The sequence below is a fragment of the Lasioglossum baleicum genome, unplaced genomic scaffold (assembly GCF_051020765.1).
Source record: "Lasioglossum baleicum unplaced genomic scaffold, iyLasBale1 scaffold0065, whole genome shotgun sequence".
Taxonomy (NCBI): Eukaryota; Metazoa; Arthropoda; class Insecta; order Hymenoptera; family Halictidae; genus Lasioglossum; species Lasioglossum baleicum.
Genome location: NW_027469125.1, coordinates 459,683 through 480,521, shown reverse-complemented (window position 1 = coordinate 480,521; position 20,839 = coordinate 459,683). Strand labels below are relative to the sequence as shown.

At 40.0% G+C, this 20,839-nt stretch overlaps 2 protein-coding genes across 8 annotated transcripts in view; one reads left to right on the top strand and one right to left on the bottom strand.

Moving 5' to 3' along the window:
- The window catches only part of Usp1 (ubiquitin specific protease 1), a 72,697-nt gene that overhangs the window by 41,936 nt on the left and 9,922 nt on the right, over window positions 1-20,839 (bottom strand). The window lies entirely within an intron of this gene.
- Window positions 13,788-16,689, top strand: LOC143219749 (uncharacterized). 2 transcript variants are annotated; one of them, XM_076445629.1, is made up of 4 exons: window positions 13,788-14,286; window positions 14,382-14,503; window positions 14,598-14,718; window positions 14,814-16,689. In XM_076445629.1, the coding sequence occupies exon 4, from the start codon at window positions 15,844-15,846 to the stop codon at window positions 16,597-16,599; it is 756 nt and encodes a 251-aa protein (XP_076301744.1). In that variant the 5' UTR covers window positions 13,788-14,286; window positions 14,382-14,503; window positions 14,598-14,718; window positions 14,814-15,843; the 3' UTR covers window positions 16,600-16,689. The 2 variants fall into 2 exon arrangements, with proteins under 2 accessions (XP_076301744.1, XP_076301745.1); XM_076445630.1 differs by lacking the exon at window positions 14,598-14,718.

The following is a 20,839-nucleotide window of genomic DNA, read 5'->3' as shown; positions in this document are numbered from 1 at the left end:
TTACCGTTTTATGTTTTCATCCAACCAATTTCTTCATAATAATTAGATAGTGACTAAATGCTACATAATAAATATGTACACTGCCGCTGAAAAGTCTGTGAACAATACGTTTAATTTTTATATGAATATCTGATGAGTTTCGTTCAATTTCATGCAGTCTAGTTTACATAGTACTAAAGAATACATGTTAATAATAATTTATATAAATTTTTCAACCCTCGTATCGATAACTGGGTGCCCATTTTAAATATATTTTTAAAACTTCTTTAATACACCTTTGTCGATAAATAAAAAAATTATTTTTGCAGTCTAGTTTACAGAGTTAATAATCATTCTTTAGAGAAGTGTCAGATACTGCATGCCTTTGCTAACTTATACCTGCTCTAGCAGTCTTCCTTACAATAAGGGCCACATATACGACAGTAGTTTTCCAAACGCAGGGTTGTCCCCGATCATAAATCTCAACCATCCTCTCCAGTTCTTTCTCTCTCTTTCCGTCCTTCTATTACAACCGTATTCCTTGAGCCGTCCTTGACGTAGACGAAAACCAGACGTCCTGACCAGCGACCATCCCTTACTTTAACTCTCTATTTTCACTTTTCCTCTCCTACAACTCCCCTACAATTCCCCTACTCCAAACACATCCTTCCTTCCTTTTTTCCAGCATCCTTACTTCAGAAGTTATCTGAGCTTCAAACCGTCGACATCGTAAAGAGTAAAATAAAGACCAGTAACATTCTTCCAAACCTGTTCTTATTCATTTCGGGATCACGACAGAAGATAGCAGACCACGCCAATGGATCATCGTAAATTGAAACAGTATTAGCCCTACCGTAGAAACTTTTATTTATTCAATAGATTTTAATAATTATATTGTACACAATTTGGTATTATTACAATAAATTATACTGCAACAAAGTGTACACGTACTTTTGAGCGGAAGTGTATATACAAGAATAATGATCATTTAAGTTACAGTCGGTGTACAAAGTATTCGTACACATTTTAAAAACGAATAACTTTTTCAAAATTGGACCCAACAGCTTGAGTTTCTTTTAGACGTTAGACAGATCGGTTTACTAGCTAATGTGTAAATAATTTGTTTTTAAACTGTTATTAACCGCAATTGCGGAGGAAATAGTAAAGGTGACGGTTTTTAAATTGTATATCTGCGCCTGTAATCAAAATTTAAAACATGTATTTTGTAAATCTAAGTAAGTTATATACGTGTACAAACTTTCATTGAAATCGGTTGATGCATAAAAAGGCTATGGGCATTATAAAATGTAGAACTATTTGAATTTATAAGGTTTTCGATTCATTCAAATCGCAGATTCTTACAATTTCTCCTATTTTCAATCAATTATATTTCATAAGAACTTTGATTGATTTCGGCGAAACTTTGTACATGTATATAACTGACTTAAATGTACAAAATACATGTTTTAAGTGTTGGTGTAAACTGTAAACATTAACGTGAAGATGTACGTCGTGTTTTACAAAAATGTAAATTCATTTAGTGCAAAGAAAATTGTAGAAGAGACCTTGGTTAAAGAAGGAGCATAAAGCGTTCCGCTTACAATTTGCCGAAAAGCATATAAATATGACGACAAAGTGGCAAAGAGTCATATTTACTGACGAAAAAAGATTTTATTTGGATGGTCCAGACGGCCTAGGATATTACTATCATGATTTGAGTGAAGAACAGCAATTTTTAAGCCGTCGCCAAATGGAAGGCGGCTGTGTGATAATTTGGGCCGATATTGGATATTGGGGTAAAACAGAAATCAAATTTATAAAAGGACAAATGAATAGTGAACGGTATATTGAAATGATAAATGAACAACTAAACATATACGTTGTAAGAATTGCTGGAAATAAATCTAGATGCACGGTAGTGCACCAGCCAAGTTCCTCGCACTACCTCCCTTTACACGAAACAACTTAGCCGTTTTTTAGAGGCTTGTAATTCGGCACTGGAGGCAGATGGAGAGATGACACCGACGAGATACTATTAAAGACTGCCAGAAAGGACTGAGCGTAACCAGCAGTGTGGCCAGAATGAAGTTGGTTTCAACTTCATTTCCCCCTCCAGGCTCTCCACCTTATCCCCTTCCACTATCCTATTCCACCGTTCAGTCCCTATCGCGCACGCGCAACGTGTCTTCCATTCCCTAGTAGCATTTACGGTTGGCGATTCATTGGGCCTACGTTGGCGGTTTGCGTTGGGCAACCGTTAGAGATGTCGCTCTTTTTTGCAGTTGGGCCAACAGTCAGGGCCAACGTTCAGCTAACGTTGCGCCAACGTCGGACCAACGGTAATACCCAACGTAGGGCCAACGGTAATACCCAACGTAGGGCCTACAATACTTAAAGCCAACTAGAGGATTTTTTGTGTAGGGTCAATTAATTATATACATATATATATATGTGTGTATTATGAGTTTTTTATTTTTTAATCTCAAGTATTTTGTAACAAAAACGTAACAGAACACATAAAACGGATTTCTCACATACATATGTGAGAAATGTATACATATTACAGACATAAACGCGCGCGGCAGCGCGCGCACCAAGTTCCCCTCCCGCCACCTCGAAGCTGCTGAGTAGTTATTCTCGTACGATAGTTTTGCGGTTTTTAGCCATATTGCCACCGTCACTGCCGCTCTCCCCGGTAACCGAGATCAACCAAAATTTTTATTTGAGCTAGATATAACATCAACTAACTCGCATGTAAAAAGCAATTTTCTACCTAGCCTGCAACCTGAGACAAAAATACCCCAAAAACGCATAATTCTTGGAATATACATATATAGGAGGATGATGATCATGTTAATTCTAACCCACTTCCAAACAAGCTAGAAACTTGAAATTTTGGAATCAGGTGTCTTTTATATCCAAACCAACAGGAAAAATCAAAAATCCCGAAAAAATTTTTTTTTTCCTTTAAATCAAAATACCACCTACGTCATGTGGTTGGGCATACACTATGTATATGCTTTGGGATAAAGCCTTTCGAAAATTTCGTTATTTTTGCGATAGGACGCACCGTTCCCGAGATACAGCAATTTTTTAATTTTCAATTTTTTTTTAGAAAAATCAGAAGGCCACATACGTCATGTGATTGACCATACCGTATATGCTTCGCATAAGGTCTGTCGAAAATTTCGTTATTTTTGCGGTAGGACGCACCGTTCCCGAGATACAGCCATTTTTTATTTAAGACTAGCTCGGCTAACCATCCCCACCACTTCCGTTACGCATTTTCATGTCGCGAATTCCATGACGCGGATTAGGCTTACACCCTGCCAAAAGAAGTTTCACTTCAAAAATTCCTTACAACATTTAAGTAATTAAGTGATTCAGCGAGAATTCTAACTTTGCCATTTGAAGAGCCAGCAAGTTCAAACTCGACATTTCATTTCAAGGCTGTCTGGATTACGCTAATCAACGGACACCTTACAAATAAATCTTGTGTGTAACAATATTGCAATATACTGTGCGTGTCTTAAGTCAGACGCATCATCATGCTATTTTCTGCTTAACTTCCGTCTATGAATCCTCCGAATATGTGGCCATTTCTTACAAAAATAACATGATATTCAAACCAAAACACTTCGTGTAAAGGTTGACCAAGTTCCCCGGCCCATCCACTTCAGTGATATGAAGGATGGACCAAGTTCCTCTCGCCTATCAAAGTTGTGATATGATGGATGGGCCAAGTTTCTCTTGCCTATAAGGGCTGTGATATCGGGAAATATCAATTCCCAGAGGCCAATGATTGTAGCACTTACCTAATTCAAACTTTACAACCTAGAGAACTTGGCGTCTGCGCTGGCACTATTTTGACTTGCATGAGAAAAATTTATATCCGGATACAGCGCAGAAGGAGACGATTCTGCAGGAGACGAAGCAACGGCAGATTTTAAAAAATTCATAAGATTTTTGCTTGAGCACTTGGGAATCCGGATATAAACTTTTCTCATGCAAGTCAAAATAGTAGTGCCAGCGCAGACGCCAAGTTCCCTAGGTTGTAAAGTTTGAATTAGGTAAGTGCAACAATCATTGGCCTCTGGGAATTGTTATTTCCCGATATCACAGCCCTTATAGGCAAGAGGAACTTGGCCCATCCATCATATCACAACTTTGATAGGCGAGAGGAACTTGGTCCATCCTTCATATCACTGAAGTGGATGGGCCGGGGAACTTGGTCAACCTTTACGCGAAGTGTTTTGGTTTGGATATTACATATTACAATAGCACGATTTCTTACATTACATATTGCACATTAGTAATATGATACATTCATATTACACCTCTTCAATAGTTCTGATAATTACAACAGCTCCGCTTAAGAGGGATCCGGACATTTCGTCGAAGGACATTTCGTCGAAAATCGAATTCGGACATTTCGTCGAAGTCATTTCGTCGAATGGACATTTCGTCGAAAGGACAGTTGGTCGAATGGACATTTGGTCGAATGGACATTTCGTCGAAAGGACAGTTCGTCGAATGGACATTTCGTCGAAGTGACATTTCGTCGAAGGGACATTTCGTCGATGGGACATTTCGTCGAAGGGACATTTCTTGACCCAAGTTTTGGTTTTGGTTTTAGTTTTGGTTTTGGTTTTGGTTTTGGTTTTGGTTTTGGTTTTGGTTTTGGTTTTGGTTTTGGTTTTGATTTTGATTTTGGTTTTGGTTTTGGTTTGGTTTGGTTGTCAGGCTGGCCCTTCCCACCCCTCCCCTGTTTTCTCTCTGACACCACACACACACACCCAGTGCTTAACACGCACCCAGTATTTTTAAAAAGAAGGTTTCCGTTAAGAAATTAACATTTGCACCAATTTTCACTATCATATTTGTAATCAGCACGTGAAAATACGTAAGAATCTAGAGTATAATTTAGAAACAGTGGGTGCGTGTTAAGCACTGGGTGGGTGTGTGTGGTGTCAGAGAGAAAACACGGGGGGGGGTGGAAAGGGCCAGCCTGACACCACACACACCCACCCAGTGCTTAACACGCACCCAGTGTTTTTAAAAAGAAGGTTTCGGTAATTATTTACAAAAGCACCACCCTCTCCGATTTTGATAAAATTTATATATGATATAGATATGGACATTTTGAACAACTTTTTCCTTTTCCAATATAGGGGGGTTTGGGCAACCAAAACCAAAACCAAAACCAAAAACAAAACAAAAAATTAAAACAAAAACTTGGGTCAAGAAAGTGGACGAAATGTATTTTCGACGAAATGTCTCTTCGACGAAATGTCTCATCGACGAAATGTCACTTCGACAAATTATCCATTCGACGAACTGTCCTTTCGACGAAATGTCAATTCGACCAAATGTCCATTCGACCAACTGTCCTTTCGTGGAAATGTCCATTCGACCAAATGTCCATTCGACGAAATGTCTTCGACGAAATGTCTTTCGACGAAATGTCTTTCGACGAAGTGCCCTAGATCCCCGCTTAAGATGGTGAAACAAGAATCGGATAACGACGTACTTAAAATACACTTGTTTTTCGCAGTTATAGATATTAGCTAGATCATGGCTGATGATCCAACGAACACTTGTGCATCAATAAAATCTGGAAAATGACATAGAAATTAATCTTACAACAAGAAAAGCAAAAGGAAACAAAATTGTTAATTGCAATTGAATGCATGCATAAATTACACACATTCTTTAGAAAGTATCTACAATACGTGGTAACACGTATAATTAAGTATTGGTATAAATTATTGTTAAACTAAACCACTCATTACTATTAATTTAACAGTATACTTACCAATATTTGGCATAGCTGCATCCATGGCTAATGTTCTACCGAAGGATGATGCTGAATTGAATTAAATTAATGGTGTTGAAATGAATTCCACCACTTTGTACATTATCAAAATTTTTTGTTAATGAAATGAAATAAAACACGCGACACAAAGAACGACCACTTCGACAGTTCGACAAATAGTGAAAATCGACAAATACCAAATGACGATCGACGCTACATATATCTTGAACGACGGGTATTCGTCGTTGGCCCTGGTTGGCCCTATGTTGGGTATTCGTCGTTGGCCCAACGTTGGGTATTCGTCGGCAAATTGACGTAATTTTTCGTCGTTGGCCCTACGTTGGGGATTTGTCGGCAAAACCACTAGCCATGCCCCACCATTCCCCAACAAACTCCCAACCGTTGGCCACCGTTGGCCAACCGTAAATGCTACTAGAGTTCGCCTCACTCTGTCTCACTCTGTTCTCGTCGCGCAACGTGTCACATATTACTCTGGTCATCAGAGAGGGGGTACTTGTATTCCCCCCGATTCCTTTTCGATTACCCCCTGGACACACTGGTAACCAGTGATGCCAGAGCCGTGGTACTGTGGTACTAAACCATACCCCCACCATAGCCTACTATCGCCCCTACGTTCCTTTCCAACGCGCCCGCACGCTACACTCACCAGCGTATCACTCTACTGTATCCGTAGAGGTACGCTGGCGAGTGTAGCGCGCGAGCGCGTATGGTTTAGTACCACGGCTCTGGCATCATTGAGCGTAACCCTGGAGGGGTAAGGCGAAAGCGCGAAAGACGGAAGGGGTATCAACTTGTCGGCCATCTTGTATGGGACCACAGTGTGGTGCGCTCTATAGACGACTTTAAGTACTAGTGTAGCGTCTGTAGCACGTGGTTTGTAGAATATACGCGGTCGCGGTACGCCAGAACCGTTTTGTGCCAGTACACGTGCGGTAAAGTTGGTGAATCGTCGTGGCCTTGTGTTTTCTGCGGGTTGATACACATTAATTTGTAAAAATGCCAGTGTGTATTGTGGAAGGTTCTGTTCCATGCTAAAAATGTAGTACAGACGCTACACTAGTATTTAAAGTCGCCTATGGAGCGCACCACAGTGTGGTCCCACTCAAGATGGCCGCAGTTAACCATCCCTCCCCGCTCGCGGCACGCCCCCTCTCATCCATAAACCTACTTTACGCTCAGTCCTTAGCAGGGTAGCGTTACTCTAATAGGAGAACTGTTAGCAGAAGTTTAATACTGTAACACAAAATAAAGATGTCACTACTTGCAAGAGCAATTCTCAAAGTGTCCGCCAGATGGAATTGATGATAGTATTTTGGTGCACGTTAGTGCACGTTGTAAACAAAAGTATACGATCTCAATGTATTAGGTTGGAAAGTTTTATTATTCCGGTTGAATAAAATTCTGGAGCCTGGAGGTGACAAACTCGTTGAATGCCGTTTCAGCATCTCTCTGGGATTTGAAGCATTTCTCACGCAAGAAGTTGTCGAGATGCTTAAAAAAGTTGGTAATCGGTGGGCGAGAGATCTGGTGAGTATGGTGGATGAGGTAGAGTTTCGTAGCCTAATACGTTCAACTTTTGAAGGGTCGGCCGTGCGTTGTCGTGGAAAAGGATAGGACCATTTCTGCTGACCAGTGCTGGACACAAACCTTGAAGTTTCTTGTGCATTTCGTCGATTTGGTGGCGGTACTTTTCAGCTGTAATGGTTTCACCAGGATTCAGGAAGCTGTGGTGAATCAAACCGGCCACAGACCACCAAACTATCACCATGACCTTCTTTTGGTGCAACTGTGGCTTTGGTAAGTGTTTTGAATCTTCGTCGTAGTCTAGCCACTGAGCCGATCGTTGATTGCGCAAAGGAAGGGCAGATGACCCTCGCGTTCTACGATATGTTATGCGATATGCGATGTATGTTGTATGATCTCGATGTATGTTCTGCGATATGCGATGTGTGTTATGCAATGTATGTTATACGATGTTGATGTGTGTTATGAGCAGAGTATGGCAATAATCAACTAATATTTAAAAATGACTAATGGTCATCAAAACTTTCTGATTAGTTAGTGATGACTAATTAATAATATTAATGTATGTTAATCGCATAATAGTGTCTGATGACTAAAGATTGGTGACTGATCATCAACTACTGATTCACTAATAAGCTGTAGCTAACGATTACTTAGAGCTGTGACTAACTGTCACTAACTGTTCGGTGTCGGTCGACGATCGAAATCACCGAGATCCGGAACCGCTCAGACGTGAGCGCGTGAGGAACACGAGAAGGAGTTTGACTCGACGGATGAGGCGATTGATGAATGAATCTGGCTTGATTCACAAGTCATTGTGCACTTTATTTCCGAACGATGTGGTTTCCAGAAGATCGCGAACCGTTACAGTGAAAATCGTAATAACGGAACTGCTTGTACAAGTGCGAGTTAGAACAGAAGTAGCCGTGGTCGAAAGACGAATAATCGCAAAGACCGAAGAGAGCCTTTTAAATTCTCTTCGAACGACACGCGGGGTCGCACGCGATTGGATTATAATCGATCGCATGATCCTCGAAAACGACTGTTCGAGATTCAAATTAGAGATGTTTACCGGTAACGAGTGTCGATAAACACACCGTGGCCTCGCGAAACGGTAACGATTGATCGCTACTCGACTCTAAATATAGACCATAGAAAAACATATCGAACGTCGATCGACAGTCGGAGTAGCGACCAATAAATCCTCAAATTGAATCCCGAACACTAACTAATAAAAAAGTTTTGACTAATGACTGTTTTGCTATAACTAATATTCAAAAAGACTATTAGTCATTTTTAAATATTACTTGATTATTGCCCTACTCTGGCTATGAGATATACGATGTGTGTTATACGATGTAGATGTATGTTCTGCGATATGCGTTGTGTGTTATGAGGTATACGATGTGTGTTATGCGATATGCGATGTATGTGGATGTGTGTTATGCGATATGCGATGTGTGTGGATATGTGTTACACGATCTCGATGTGTGTTACGAGATATACGATGTGTGTTTCACGATCTCGATGTGTGTTACGAGATATACGATGTGCGTGGATGTGTGTTACACGATCTCGATGTGTGTTACGAGGTATACGATGTGTGTGGATGTGTGTTACGAGACATACGATGTGTGTTACACGATCTCGATGTGTGTTACGAGATATACGATGTGTGTGGATGCGTGTTATATGATCTCGATGTATGTTCTGCGAGTTGCGATGTGTGTTACGAGATATGCGATGTGTGCGGATGTGTGTTATACGATCTCAATATGTGTTACGATATATACGATGTGTGTTACGCATCCACACACATCTTATATCTCGTAACACACATCGCACACGCATCCACACACATCGTATATCTCGTGTTACACGATCTCAATGTATGTTCTGGGAGTTGCGATGTGTGTTGTACGATCTCGATGTGTGTTACGAGATATACGATGTGTGTGGATGTGTGTTATACATTGTTTTGCTTTTTATTGAGCCAGTTCATTGTTAATTGCTGTGATATGCATTTGATGTATTCTCATTATGAAAAAGTTTGTAAATAATGTTTAATTTGCAATATTTGTAATGAAACTGTGTTATCGCGCTTGATAATATGATTTCAATTTATTAATAAGTAGAAAATTGTACATATACTGTTTGTAAGTGTTATAATATTCAATATACTGAATTTAAAATGCATTAAAATGTTTTAATTTGTTTCATTTTCAAATAAAAATTATAAATTAGCAAGGAATGTGTAGTATGGATTTAAAATTCCCGCGTTTACCCGTTAGTTGTGTAACACAAAATTCAGATGGCGTTCGATTTCCGTGCTTGTGGAATTGATAAGGACACGGAGCAGGAATTAGAGAACGCCACGTTGACGGACACAACCGTTCCACACGGAGTCTCGGAACGAAGAGAGTGAGAGGGTTCGGGGCAGTGATGTGATCAGACCCACCGTAACTCGCGCATGCGCGGCCAAGACAGTACCGTATCTACAATGACGCAGCCGAGCGGCCAGGGCCTTGACGCCTTGAGGCAGTTATTCTGGCGGGAATGTACCAGTGTTATTGGCGGGACGACTGATGGACAAGAGACGATTATGTATTCGTTTGCGTAGTTATTGCAGTGCTCTTTCCCTATCCCATCCTCAAAATAAAGAATAAGTTTCAATTATAAAAGTCTTGCGGGGTGCTCAAGCTACACGATTTTATCGAAATAGTTACGCTACTGAGGCTGAAATTGCCGCGCATGCGCGAGTTACGGTGGGTCTGATCACATCACTGGTTCGGCGGCGCCAGCGGCTTCCGCCGATCCCCACTCTGCACATATATGGGAGTGGGGGAACCGAGTCCCCACATGCTAACAGAAAAATACATTGAGTGGCGCTACCCTGATCCTTAGGTCCGTGCAGAGGGCATAAGGGGCTAGTATACCCTCGATTTGTAACTAGAAAATACCTAGAATCTTACTAGATTTTGGGTCGAAAATATGGGTTTGCGTCCAGACGTTGATTGACCTTATTAGAACAAATTGTGGGCTGTGTCAGGGCTCATTCGAAAGAGGAAGGTTCAACGCAGCGCGCTTTTCTCACGAGGTTAACGAGATTATGTTTATATCTAATAATATGATGGCCCAAAGTCGAGAAAAAATCTAGGAAAAAATCCCGCAGATTTCAATGCATTTTCTGTCTCTAATAGACTTTTTTGACTTATGAGATGAGAAAAGCGCGCTGCGTTGAACCTTCCTCTTTCGAATGAGCCATCACACAGCCCACAATTTGTTCTAATAGGGTCAATCAACGTCTGGGCGCAGATCCATGTTTCGACCCATTTTTCTAGTAGGATTCTAGTTATTTGCTAGATATTTGCTATTTACTAGAATCTTACTAGATTTTGGGTCGAAAATATGGGTTTGCGCCCAGACGTTGATTGACCCTATTAGAACAAATTGTGGGCTGTGTGAGGGCTCATTCGAAAGAGGAAGGTTCAACGCAGCGCGCCTTTCTCATCTCATAAGCCAAAAAAGTCTATTAGAGACAGAAAATGCATTGAAATCTGCGGGTTTTTTTCCTAGATTTTTTCTCTACTTTGAGCCATCATATTATTAGATATAAACATAATCTCGTTAAGCTCGTGAGAAAAGCGCGCTGCGTCTAACCTTCCTCTTTCGAATGAGCCCTCACACAGCCCACAATTTGTTCTAATAAGGTCAATCAACGTCTGGGCGCAAACCCATATTTTCGACCCAAAATCTAGTAAGATTCTAGTTCCTTTCTAGTTACAAATCGAGGGTATACTACCCCCATAAGCTGGCGTGTTAAGGGGGTAGTATAGGCTCGATTTGTAACTAGAAAATAACTAGAATCTTACTAGATTTTTGGTGGAAACATGGGTTTCCTGGTTTTCAGTTAGTGTCCTTATTTGAGCAAATTTTGGGCTGGGTGAGGGCTCATTCGAAAGAGGAAGGTTCACCGCAGGGGGCTCTGGTCATGAGGTTAACGAGATTATGTTTATATCTAATAATATGAGTGTCCAAAGTAGAGTAAAAATCTAGGAAAAAAACCAGCAGATTTCAATGCATTTTTCTGTCTCCAAAAGACTTTTTGACTGGTGGGATGACCAGAGCCCCATGCGGTGAACCTTCCTCTTTCGAATGAGACCTCACCCAGCAGAAAATTTGCTCAAATGAGGACACTAAGTGAAAACTACGAAACCCATGTTTTCGACCAAAAATCTAGTAAGATTCTAGTTATTTGCTAGATATTTGCTATTTACTAGAATCTTACTAGATTTTCGATCGAAAAAGTGGGTCTGCGCGAATCGGTTGTTTGTCCTTATTTGAGCAGATTTTGGGCTGGGTGAGGGCTCATTCTAGAGAGGATGATTCATCACACACGGGTCTGGTCATAATATAAGTCAAAAAGTCTATTAGAGACAGAAAAATGCATTGAGATCTGCTGGTTTTTTCCCTAGATTTTTACTCTACTTTGGACACTCATATTATTAGATATAAACATAATCTCGTTAAAATCATGACCAGACCCGTGTGTGATGAACCTTCCTCTTTCGAATGAGCCCTCACCCAGCCCACAATTAGCTCAAATAAGGACAAACAACCGATTCGCGCTAACCCACGTTTCGAGCCATTTTTCTAGTAAAATTCTAGTAATTTTCTAGTTACAAATAGAGCCTATACTACCCCCTTAAAAATGAAACACAAATTTCAGCGCTCTCTGTGTCCCGGGGCCGAACTAATGACAGTATATGTTGGAATTTATAAATTGAAAAAAATAATCTACTTTTATTTAGTAAGTAAATTCAGTTTGTTTGACTCTCGAACACCTATATAAATGAACATTGTATCAATGCTGTCTACGACATGAAACTCTCAACTCTTATCTGTTTCTTAGATCGACGTCTGTTATTTTCTGGAGCGATCCTCACTTCTGTCATATCTGTCAATTAGTAAAGACGTGCCTCACAACGTGTCTTCTATATATTTAATAGAATAAATTCTATTTCATATTTGATCGTGAGTGATTTATTATATACCCATATTCCAATAGTATATATGTATAGATATAAAGCGGTAGACGGTTAGAAAAAAAACCAGGGGTTGAAAACAGTTATGATATCGATTCCGGTTCTTGAAACAGTTATGAGAACCGAAAAAATTTTATAACAGTTATGAGAATATCGGTTCTGGATTTCGATTCTGGATTTCGGTTCCGGATTTCGGTTCTATCATTCTGTATTCTGTATTGTGTTCCGTCAGTTCGGTCTTATATATTTATTATGTAAGTACATATTTTTCGTTATTTATAATTTAAACAATCTTTAAATAAATAAATTTTTATAATTTATTCCTATATTCGTTATTTAAATTGTTATTTCAATCATTTATTGATAAAATAATTGTTTAAACAAATTTTTATAATCTAAACAAATTTTTATAATTTGAACTATATTCGTTATTTGAATTGTTATTTCAATAATTTATTGTTAAAATAATTGTTTAAACAAATTTTTATAATTTGTTTCTATATTCGTTATTTGAATTGTTATTTCAATAATTTATTGTTAAAATAATTGTTTAAACAAATTTTTATAATTTGTTTCTATATTCGTTATTTGAATTGTTATTTCAATAATTTATTGTTAAAATAATTGTTTAAACAAATTTTTATAATTTGTATTTTCAATAATTTATTGAAATAACAATTTAAGTAACGAATATAGAAACAAATTATAAAAATTTGTTTAAACAATTATTTTAACAATAAATTATTGAATAACAATTTAAGTAACGAATATAGAAACAAATTATGAAAATTTGTTTAAACAATTATTTTAACAATAAATTATTGAAATAACAATTCAAATAACGAATATAGAAGCAAATTATACAAAAATTTGTTTAAACAATCATTTTAACAATAAATTATTGAAATAACAATTTAAATAACGAATATAGGAATAAATTATAAAAATTATATTTATTTAAAGATTGTTTAAATTATAAATAACGAAAAATATCTACTTACCTAATAAATATATAAGACCGAACTGACCGAACACAATACAGAATACAGAATGATAGAACCGAAATGCGGAACCGAAATCCAGAACCGAAAAATAACAGTTACAGAACCGAAATAATATCGCTTCTCCAGAACCGTAACTGTAACCGATATAAGCCAGAACCGATATTCTCATAACTGTTATAAAATTTTTTCGGTTACCATAACTGTTTCAGTCAGGACCGTTATATAACTGTTTCAAACAGTTATTTTCAGAACCGTTTCAACCCCTGAAAAAAACTGTTTGCCATAACAGAATTCGAACCTCGGTCTACCGCTTGGTAGTCCAACTCTTTGGCTGATTGGCTCACCGACGATCAGGGGCTGTCGACTCCTTTGTTAAAAAGTGGCTAAGAATTTAGTGACGTTCCTCGGTCCTTACGCTTGGTGGCAGCACAGTAGTGGCCTGGCGGCACCTGGCGGTGGGAATAGAAACTGTATCCCCACTTCACCCCACTCTTTGCTGGCGGCGTCGGTTGGCGTCGGTTTTTTTTATATGCAATTATATGATTGCAGTGGATTGCAGTTACTTTTTGGAACGAATGGAAAATCCACAAAACAGGAGGAATAACAAGCAAAAAAGGATGCCAAGGCGCAACTACAAGAAGAAGAAGAATGCAGAAATAACGCAACTGCAAATTGAATCAGGGAAATGTCTACTATTCATAACCATTTCCATCAGTATACATTTCTATTTTTAATAAATTATATAATTCAATTATCTTATTCTTATATGATTGCAGTTACTTTTTGGAACGAATGGAAAATGCACGAAACAGGAGGAATAACAAGCAAAAAAGGATGCCAAGGCGCAACTACAAGAAGAAGAAGAATGCAGAAATAACGCAACTGCAAATTGAATCAGGTAAATGTCTACTATTCATAACCATTTCTATCAGTATACATTTCTATTTTTAATAAATTATATAATTGAATTATCTTATTCTTATATGATTGCAGTTACTTTTTGGAACGAATGGAAAATCCACGAAACAGGAGGAATAACAAGCAAAAAAGGATGCCAAGGCGCAACTACAAGAAGAAGAAGAATGCAGAAATAACGCAACTGCAAATTGAATCAGGTAAATGTCTACTATTCATAACCATTTCCATCAGTATACATTTCTATTTTTAATAAATTATATAATTGAATTATCTTATTCTTATATGTTGCAGTTACTTTTTGGAACGAATGGAAAATCCACGAAACAGGAGGAATAATAAGCAAAAAAGGATGCCAAGGCGCAACTACAAGAAGAAGAAGAATGCAAAAATAACGCATCTACAAATTGAATAAGTTAAGTGTCTACTATTCATAACCATTTCCATCAGTATACATTTCTATTTTTAATAAATTATATAATTGAATTATCTTATTCTTATATGTTGCAGTTACTTTTTGGAACGAATGGAAAATCCACAAAACAGGAGGAATAACAAGCAAAAAAGTGTGTATTATTTATGAAGTTGTTATGAAGATGTTATTGGATGTTATATTACGAATAAGTATGTTTATTGGGAATAAGTATGTTATATTGCAATAATAATAAATATGTACACATACATAACCGTTGTAAATTAATTTTTCTAAGAAACCCAATTCATAACTATAAATAGCTAGCGATGAATACGATTACACGTACATGCGAGGTTAACTATGTGTGAGTACACGTTTGTGTGATCACCAACATACATATACGTTTTAGTTCGGTTCGACCCATCTTTAGCTGAGAGGGCGCCCTGAACAGTGGTTCAAAAAAGTGCCAGAGTCGACACCCCCTGCCGACGATCTTATGAAAACATCGAAAATTTTGGTATATGTATTGTGGGGTTCGAATAAATTAACATTAGGTCTAAGAGCGTCTAGCTTTAAGTATTCTGTATCCTGACCATTTGGGACACAGATGGTTTGCAGGCGAGCGGCGATGGCCTGCAGAACCGTGTCCCAAACAGTTCCAAACCTTCGCGGAAAAACCGTTACGTTTATTACTCAGGTATAGATCGCGGGGGTGAAGTAAAAGAACGACTGGCGACGAGAGCCCTTGACGAAGGGAAAATAGGCAGAGTGGTTCTGGAAGTCAGAGCGAGTAGATCGAATAGCACAGCGTAGAACAGCGTAGTACCGAGTGGACTTCTTCTTTTTTTAGTATCGTTTGTTCTTAAATAAAGTATATTTCCTTTTACGTTACCTTACACGCGAACTTGATTTCCACCAAAACCTTCCAATTCCCACAATCATTTGGGGGCTCGTCCGGGATTGAGTGAGCAGTGAAATCAAGTAGTGCAAGTGTAAAAGTGAGATATACATATAAGAACTGAACAATCGTGTGGACTATTTAAAAAAAAAAAAAAAAAAACTGCGGAGCGTAAAAACCTGCGAAGTGCAAAGTCGTGAAATCAAGTGTACAGTGCACGTAACGCGATGAATACCGCGCCAAGTGAATTCAAAGTGACGCAATTGAAAGACATTTTGAAAGCGAGAGGCTTGAGCACGATCGGTGTAAAACAAGAGTTAATTAACAGGCTTATGGAGGACGATCCGTCAGGCTCGTGGATAGACGAATATAACAACGATATCGCGAAGGATGATCCGGGGTCACCAGCAAGAGACATCAAAGAAATGGAAGTTCTTAAGAAAGAGAAAGAACTTGCGGAGCGCGGGGCACTGCTTGCGGAGCGCGAGATACAGTTGCTGAAACGAGAGGTAGAGATGATCCGCGAAATGCAGAGACTGAACATTGAGGAACCATCCACATCACGAAATGCAGCAATGTATCCAGGTCGGCATGGTCCGGTAATAGTGAACGAAGCAATGAAAGCGATGCTGAACTATTTCGACGGAAACGGCGAAACTTTCGACGCTTGGGAGAGACAGTTGACACTACTACGAGCAACGTACGGCCTAGACGACAACACAACAAAATTATTAGCGGTATCACGGCTGAAAAATCAGGCTCTTGAATGGTTTCATTCGAAGCCAGAGCACGTCGGAATGACTGCTGACGACCTTGTGAAGGCACTGAAGGACATTTTCGGTGACAGGCAGAACCGAATAGCCGCAGGGAATTCGAGAATCGAATATGGAAAAAGGAGGAGACGTTTGCGGAGTATTTCCACCGGAAAACAATTCTGGCAAACCGCATTCGAATTGATGAGGAAGAATTCATCGAATACTTAATCGACGGAATACCGGATTACCCGCTGAGAAATCATGCGAAACTGCAGAAGTTTAAATCGCAGGCGTCGCTATTGGAGGCGTTTAAGGGAGTGGTTTTGCCCCCTAATACATACAGAGGTACGAGGTACAATGTGGATGTACCAGAGCAGAATTGGCGAAGAAATACTGGAATACAACGCGCCGAAATTGGAACGCAGCGGCCCGACAGTGGGGTGCAACGTTGAGGTGCAGCAGCGTGGAAAGCGGTATCTGGACCCCGCCGATGGGATGAGATCCAACGACAAGACAACGCGCCCCGATGGCGAGATGACGGGATTCAGCGACGCGACGACGACGGTCAACGACGGGCTCACGTGGTACAGCGACGGGACGATGGGATGCAGCGACGTAACGAACAATACCAGCGACAAGCAGCGCGGGATACAGCGCCAGGAAGGTGTTACAATTGCGGAGGTCGCGATCATTATTTCTACGATTGTCCATTGAGAAGCAAAGGGTCAAAGTGTTTCGAGTGCAGAGAATTTGGGCACGTTGCGGCAAACTGTCCGACAAAGAAAACACCGGCAACCGAAGAAAGCCTGGCCGTGCGACAGATACCGCGAAATAAGTATTATAAAAGCGTATTTATTTGCGAGCGTGAGGTAAGTGCTTTGATCGACACAGGCAGCGATTTATGTTTAATGCGGTACGATCAATATAATAAGCTTAAACCTAGGGTACCTGCGTTGAGGGATAGCGACGTTTATTTTCGCGGCATAGGCTCGAACACGAATAAAGCGGTCGGCGAATTTAGTACCGAAGCGCGAATAGACGGGGATACCTACCCGATAATAATTCGCGTAATACCGGATCGGTTAATGGCCCACGGATTCCTGATGGGAACGGACTTTTTAGACGCGGTAGAATTGACCGTTAAACAAGGGGAGATAATTGTTCGCAAAATAGAAAAGAGTAACATTCCACACATTTCCGATATTAACTTAGAGCACGAGGTTAATGGGGTAGATATTTCTTACATCGCAGACGCTAAACGTAGACAAACTTTAACTGAAATGATCGATACTTATGATCCTATTGCGACGCGCGAGACCGATATAAAAATGACGATCATATTGAAAGATGATGAGCCAGTATTCCAACGCGCGAGAAGACTAGCTCCGTCGGAAAGGGATACCGTTAATGCGCAGATAAATGAATGGTTACGCGATGGAATCGTTCAACATTCGCTTTCTGAGTACGCTAGCCCGGTAGTGTTAGTAAAAAAAAAGAATGGGGCTACGAGACTTTGCGTCGATTACCGTCTGTTAAATAGAAAAATTGTTAAGGACCGATACCCGCTTCCCCTCATAGAAGATCAATTGGACCTACTACAAAGCGCAAAAGTATATAGTACACTCGACCTTAAAAACGGGTTTTTCCACGTCAAAGTGAATAGGGATAGTCGTAAATACACGTCCTTCATTGTGCCCGACGGGCAGTACGAGTTCTTGAAGGTCCCATTCGGCCTTTGTAACTCGCCATCGGTGTTTCAAAGATTTATTAACTCGGTATTTAAGGAATTAATTGCGAAGAAAGTAGTATTAATCTATATAGACGATATAATTGTTCCATCCATAGACTACGAGAGTGGATTAAACAATTTAAAAATCGTGTTGGATATCGCGAGCGAGGCAGGACTATTAATTAACTGGGACAAATGCAAATTCTTACAATCTCAGGTAGAGTACCTAGGTCATATTGTAAAGGACGGTACGGTTCGTCCTTCGGAACATAAAACCGAAGCAGTGGCGCGATTCCCGAAACCAAGGAATTTTAAGCAAATTCAGAGTTTTCTAGGACTTACGGGCTATTTTAGAAAATTCATACCACATTACTCACTGATAGCGCGACCACTTTCCAACCTATTAAAATCAAATGCGAAATTCCAATTCGGTAGTGAAGAGGAGCATGCGTTCGAGGAGTTAAAAATCACCTTAGCTAGTAAACCGGTATTGAAATTATATAAAATCGGCGCAGAAACGGAATTGCATACGGACGCATCTAAAATAGGATATGGAGCAATATTATTTCAAAAAAATGATTGCGATGGTAGGTTACACCCAATATATTTTGCGAGCGGAAAAACAACTCCAGCGGAAGAGCGTTATGCGAGTTACGAGTTGGAAGTTCTGGCAATCATAAAATCCCTAAACAAATTCCGCGTCTACCTATTAGGGATACCTTTTAAAATAATTACCGATTGCCGAGCGTTCGCCTTAACAATGCGAAAGAAGAATCTGTGCGTCCGTGTCGCGCGATGGGCATTGTTACTGGAGGAGTTTCAGTATACCATAGAACATCGTCCAGGTAAAAACCTTATGCATGTGGATGCCTTGAGCCGAAACCCGCTTCCATCGTGCATGCTGGTGGGCGAGAGCGAAAACAGCATAGTTACCAGGCTAAGAAAAGCACAACAGAAGGATCCAGGTATCCAAAAAATGTTTGAATTGGTAGAGTCAGGACAGGCCGAGGGTTTTACGATAAGGGGTGGCATCTTATTTAAAGAAATCGGAGGGGACATACGCCTTTTAGTGCCAAAGTCAATGCGGACCCAAATAATAAAACGCGCCCATGAAAACGGTCACTTCGCGTCCGGAAAAACCGAGGCATTGTTGAAAAAGGACTATTGGTTTCGGAATATGAGGGAGAAAATAGACAAGGTACTGAGGAACTGCGTTGATTGTATACTTGCAGAAAGAAAGCAAGGTAGGCAGGAAGGATTTTTGTTTGCGATAAACAAAGGCGAAGTACCGTTAGATACTTTCCATGTGGATCATTTAGGGCCGCTCCCGTCGACGAAGAAAAAATATCACTACATTTCCGTTGTTATAGATGCGTTTTCAAAGTTCGTGTGGCTTTACGCCACGAAAAGTTGTAATGCGGCGGAAGTTATAAGTCATTTAACAAAACAAGCAATTCTTGTTGGAAATCCTCGAAGAATTATATCGGATAGAGGCGCCGCGTTCACATCGATTGCGTTTGAGGATTATTGTAAAAACGAGCGTATAGAACACGTATTGACCACTACAGGCACGCCGCGGGCCAACAGTCAAGTAGAGAGGGTAAACCGTACGCTCATACCGTTATTAGCAAAACTATCAGCACCGAAAGCTGATGAATGGTACAAATACTTGGACCGATGTCAGAGATGTTTTAATACAACCCCTAGTCGAAGCATAAGAATGACACCATTTCGTGTATTGTTTGGGGTAGACCCTAGATTCCAGGACGATCCTCGGATAGTCGAATTGCTCGAGTGCGAATGGGAAAATGTATTTTTAGAAAATCGAGACGAATTGCTGGAAGAGGCGCGGCAGAATATCCTCAAAATTCAGCAAGAGAATAGGAAGTCTTTCAATAAAAAAAGAACCGAGGGTAGGAAATATCGAGAGGGCGACCTGGTCGCAATTAAACGAACCCAACAGGGTCCAGGTCTAAAATTCGCATCAAAATACTTCGGGCCCTACGAGGTAACAAAAGTGCTACGGAACAATTGTTACATTGTAACAAAAATCGGTGAACATGAAGGACCACGTCAGACATCTACAGCCGTAGATTATATTAAACCATGGGTGAGTGAAGACAGTGATGATCTGTGCAGTGACACTGAAGAGACTTGTGATGGACAATACGATATCTGAGGTCAGATATACTTGCAGGATGGCCGAGTGTGGGGTTCGAATAAATTAACATTAGGTCTAAGAGCGTCTAGCTTTAAGTATTCTGTATCCTGACCATTTGGGACACAGATGGTTTGCAGGCGAGCGGCGATGGCCTGCAGAACCGTGTCCCAAACAGTTCCAAACCTTCGCGGAAAAACCGTTACGTTTATTACTCAGGTATAGATCGCGGGGGAGAAGTAAAAGAACGACTGGCGACGAGAGCCCTTGACGAAGGGAAAATAGGCAGAGTGGTTCTGGAAGTCAGAGCGAGTAGATCGAAAAGCACAGCGTAGAACAGCGTAGTACCGAGTGGACTTCTTCTTTTTTTAGTATCGTTTGTTCTTAAATAAAGTATATTTCCTTTTACGTTACCTTACACGCGAACTTGATTTCCACCAAAACCTTCCAATTCCCACAGTATCGCAAAGAATGACTCTCGCGTAGCTTCTGGGCGATAGGCACACGCACGCAAAAACTGCAGCGACACCAACGCCGCCTATGTCTCGGGGCCGAAACATAGTGGTTGAATTCAGCTTAAG

Bases quoted from the DNA above. Each gene is read 5' to 3' on its own strand.
- LOC143219749 (XM_076445630.1), top strand. From the start codon at position 15,844: ATGAATACCGCGCCAAGTGAATTCAAAGTGACGCAATTGAAAGACATT.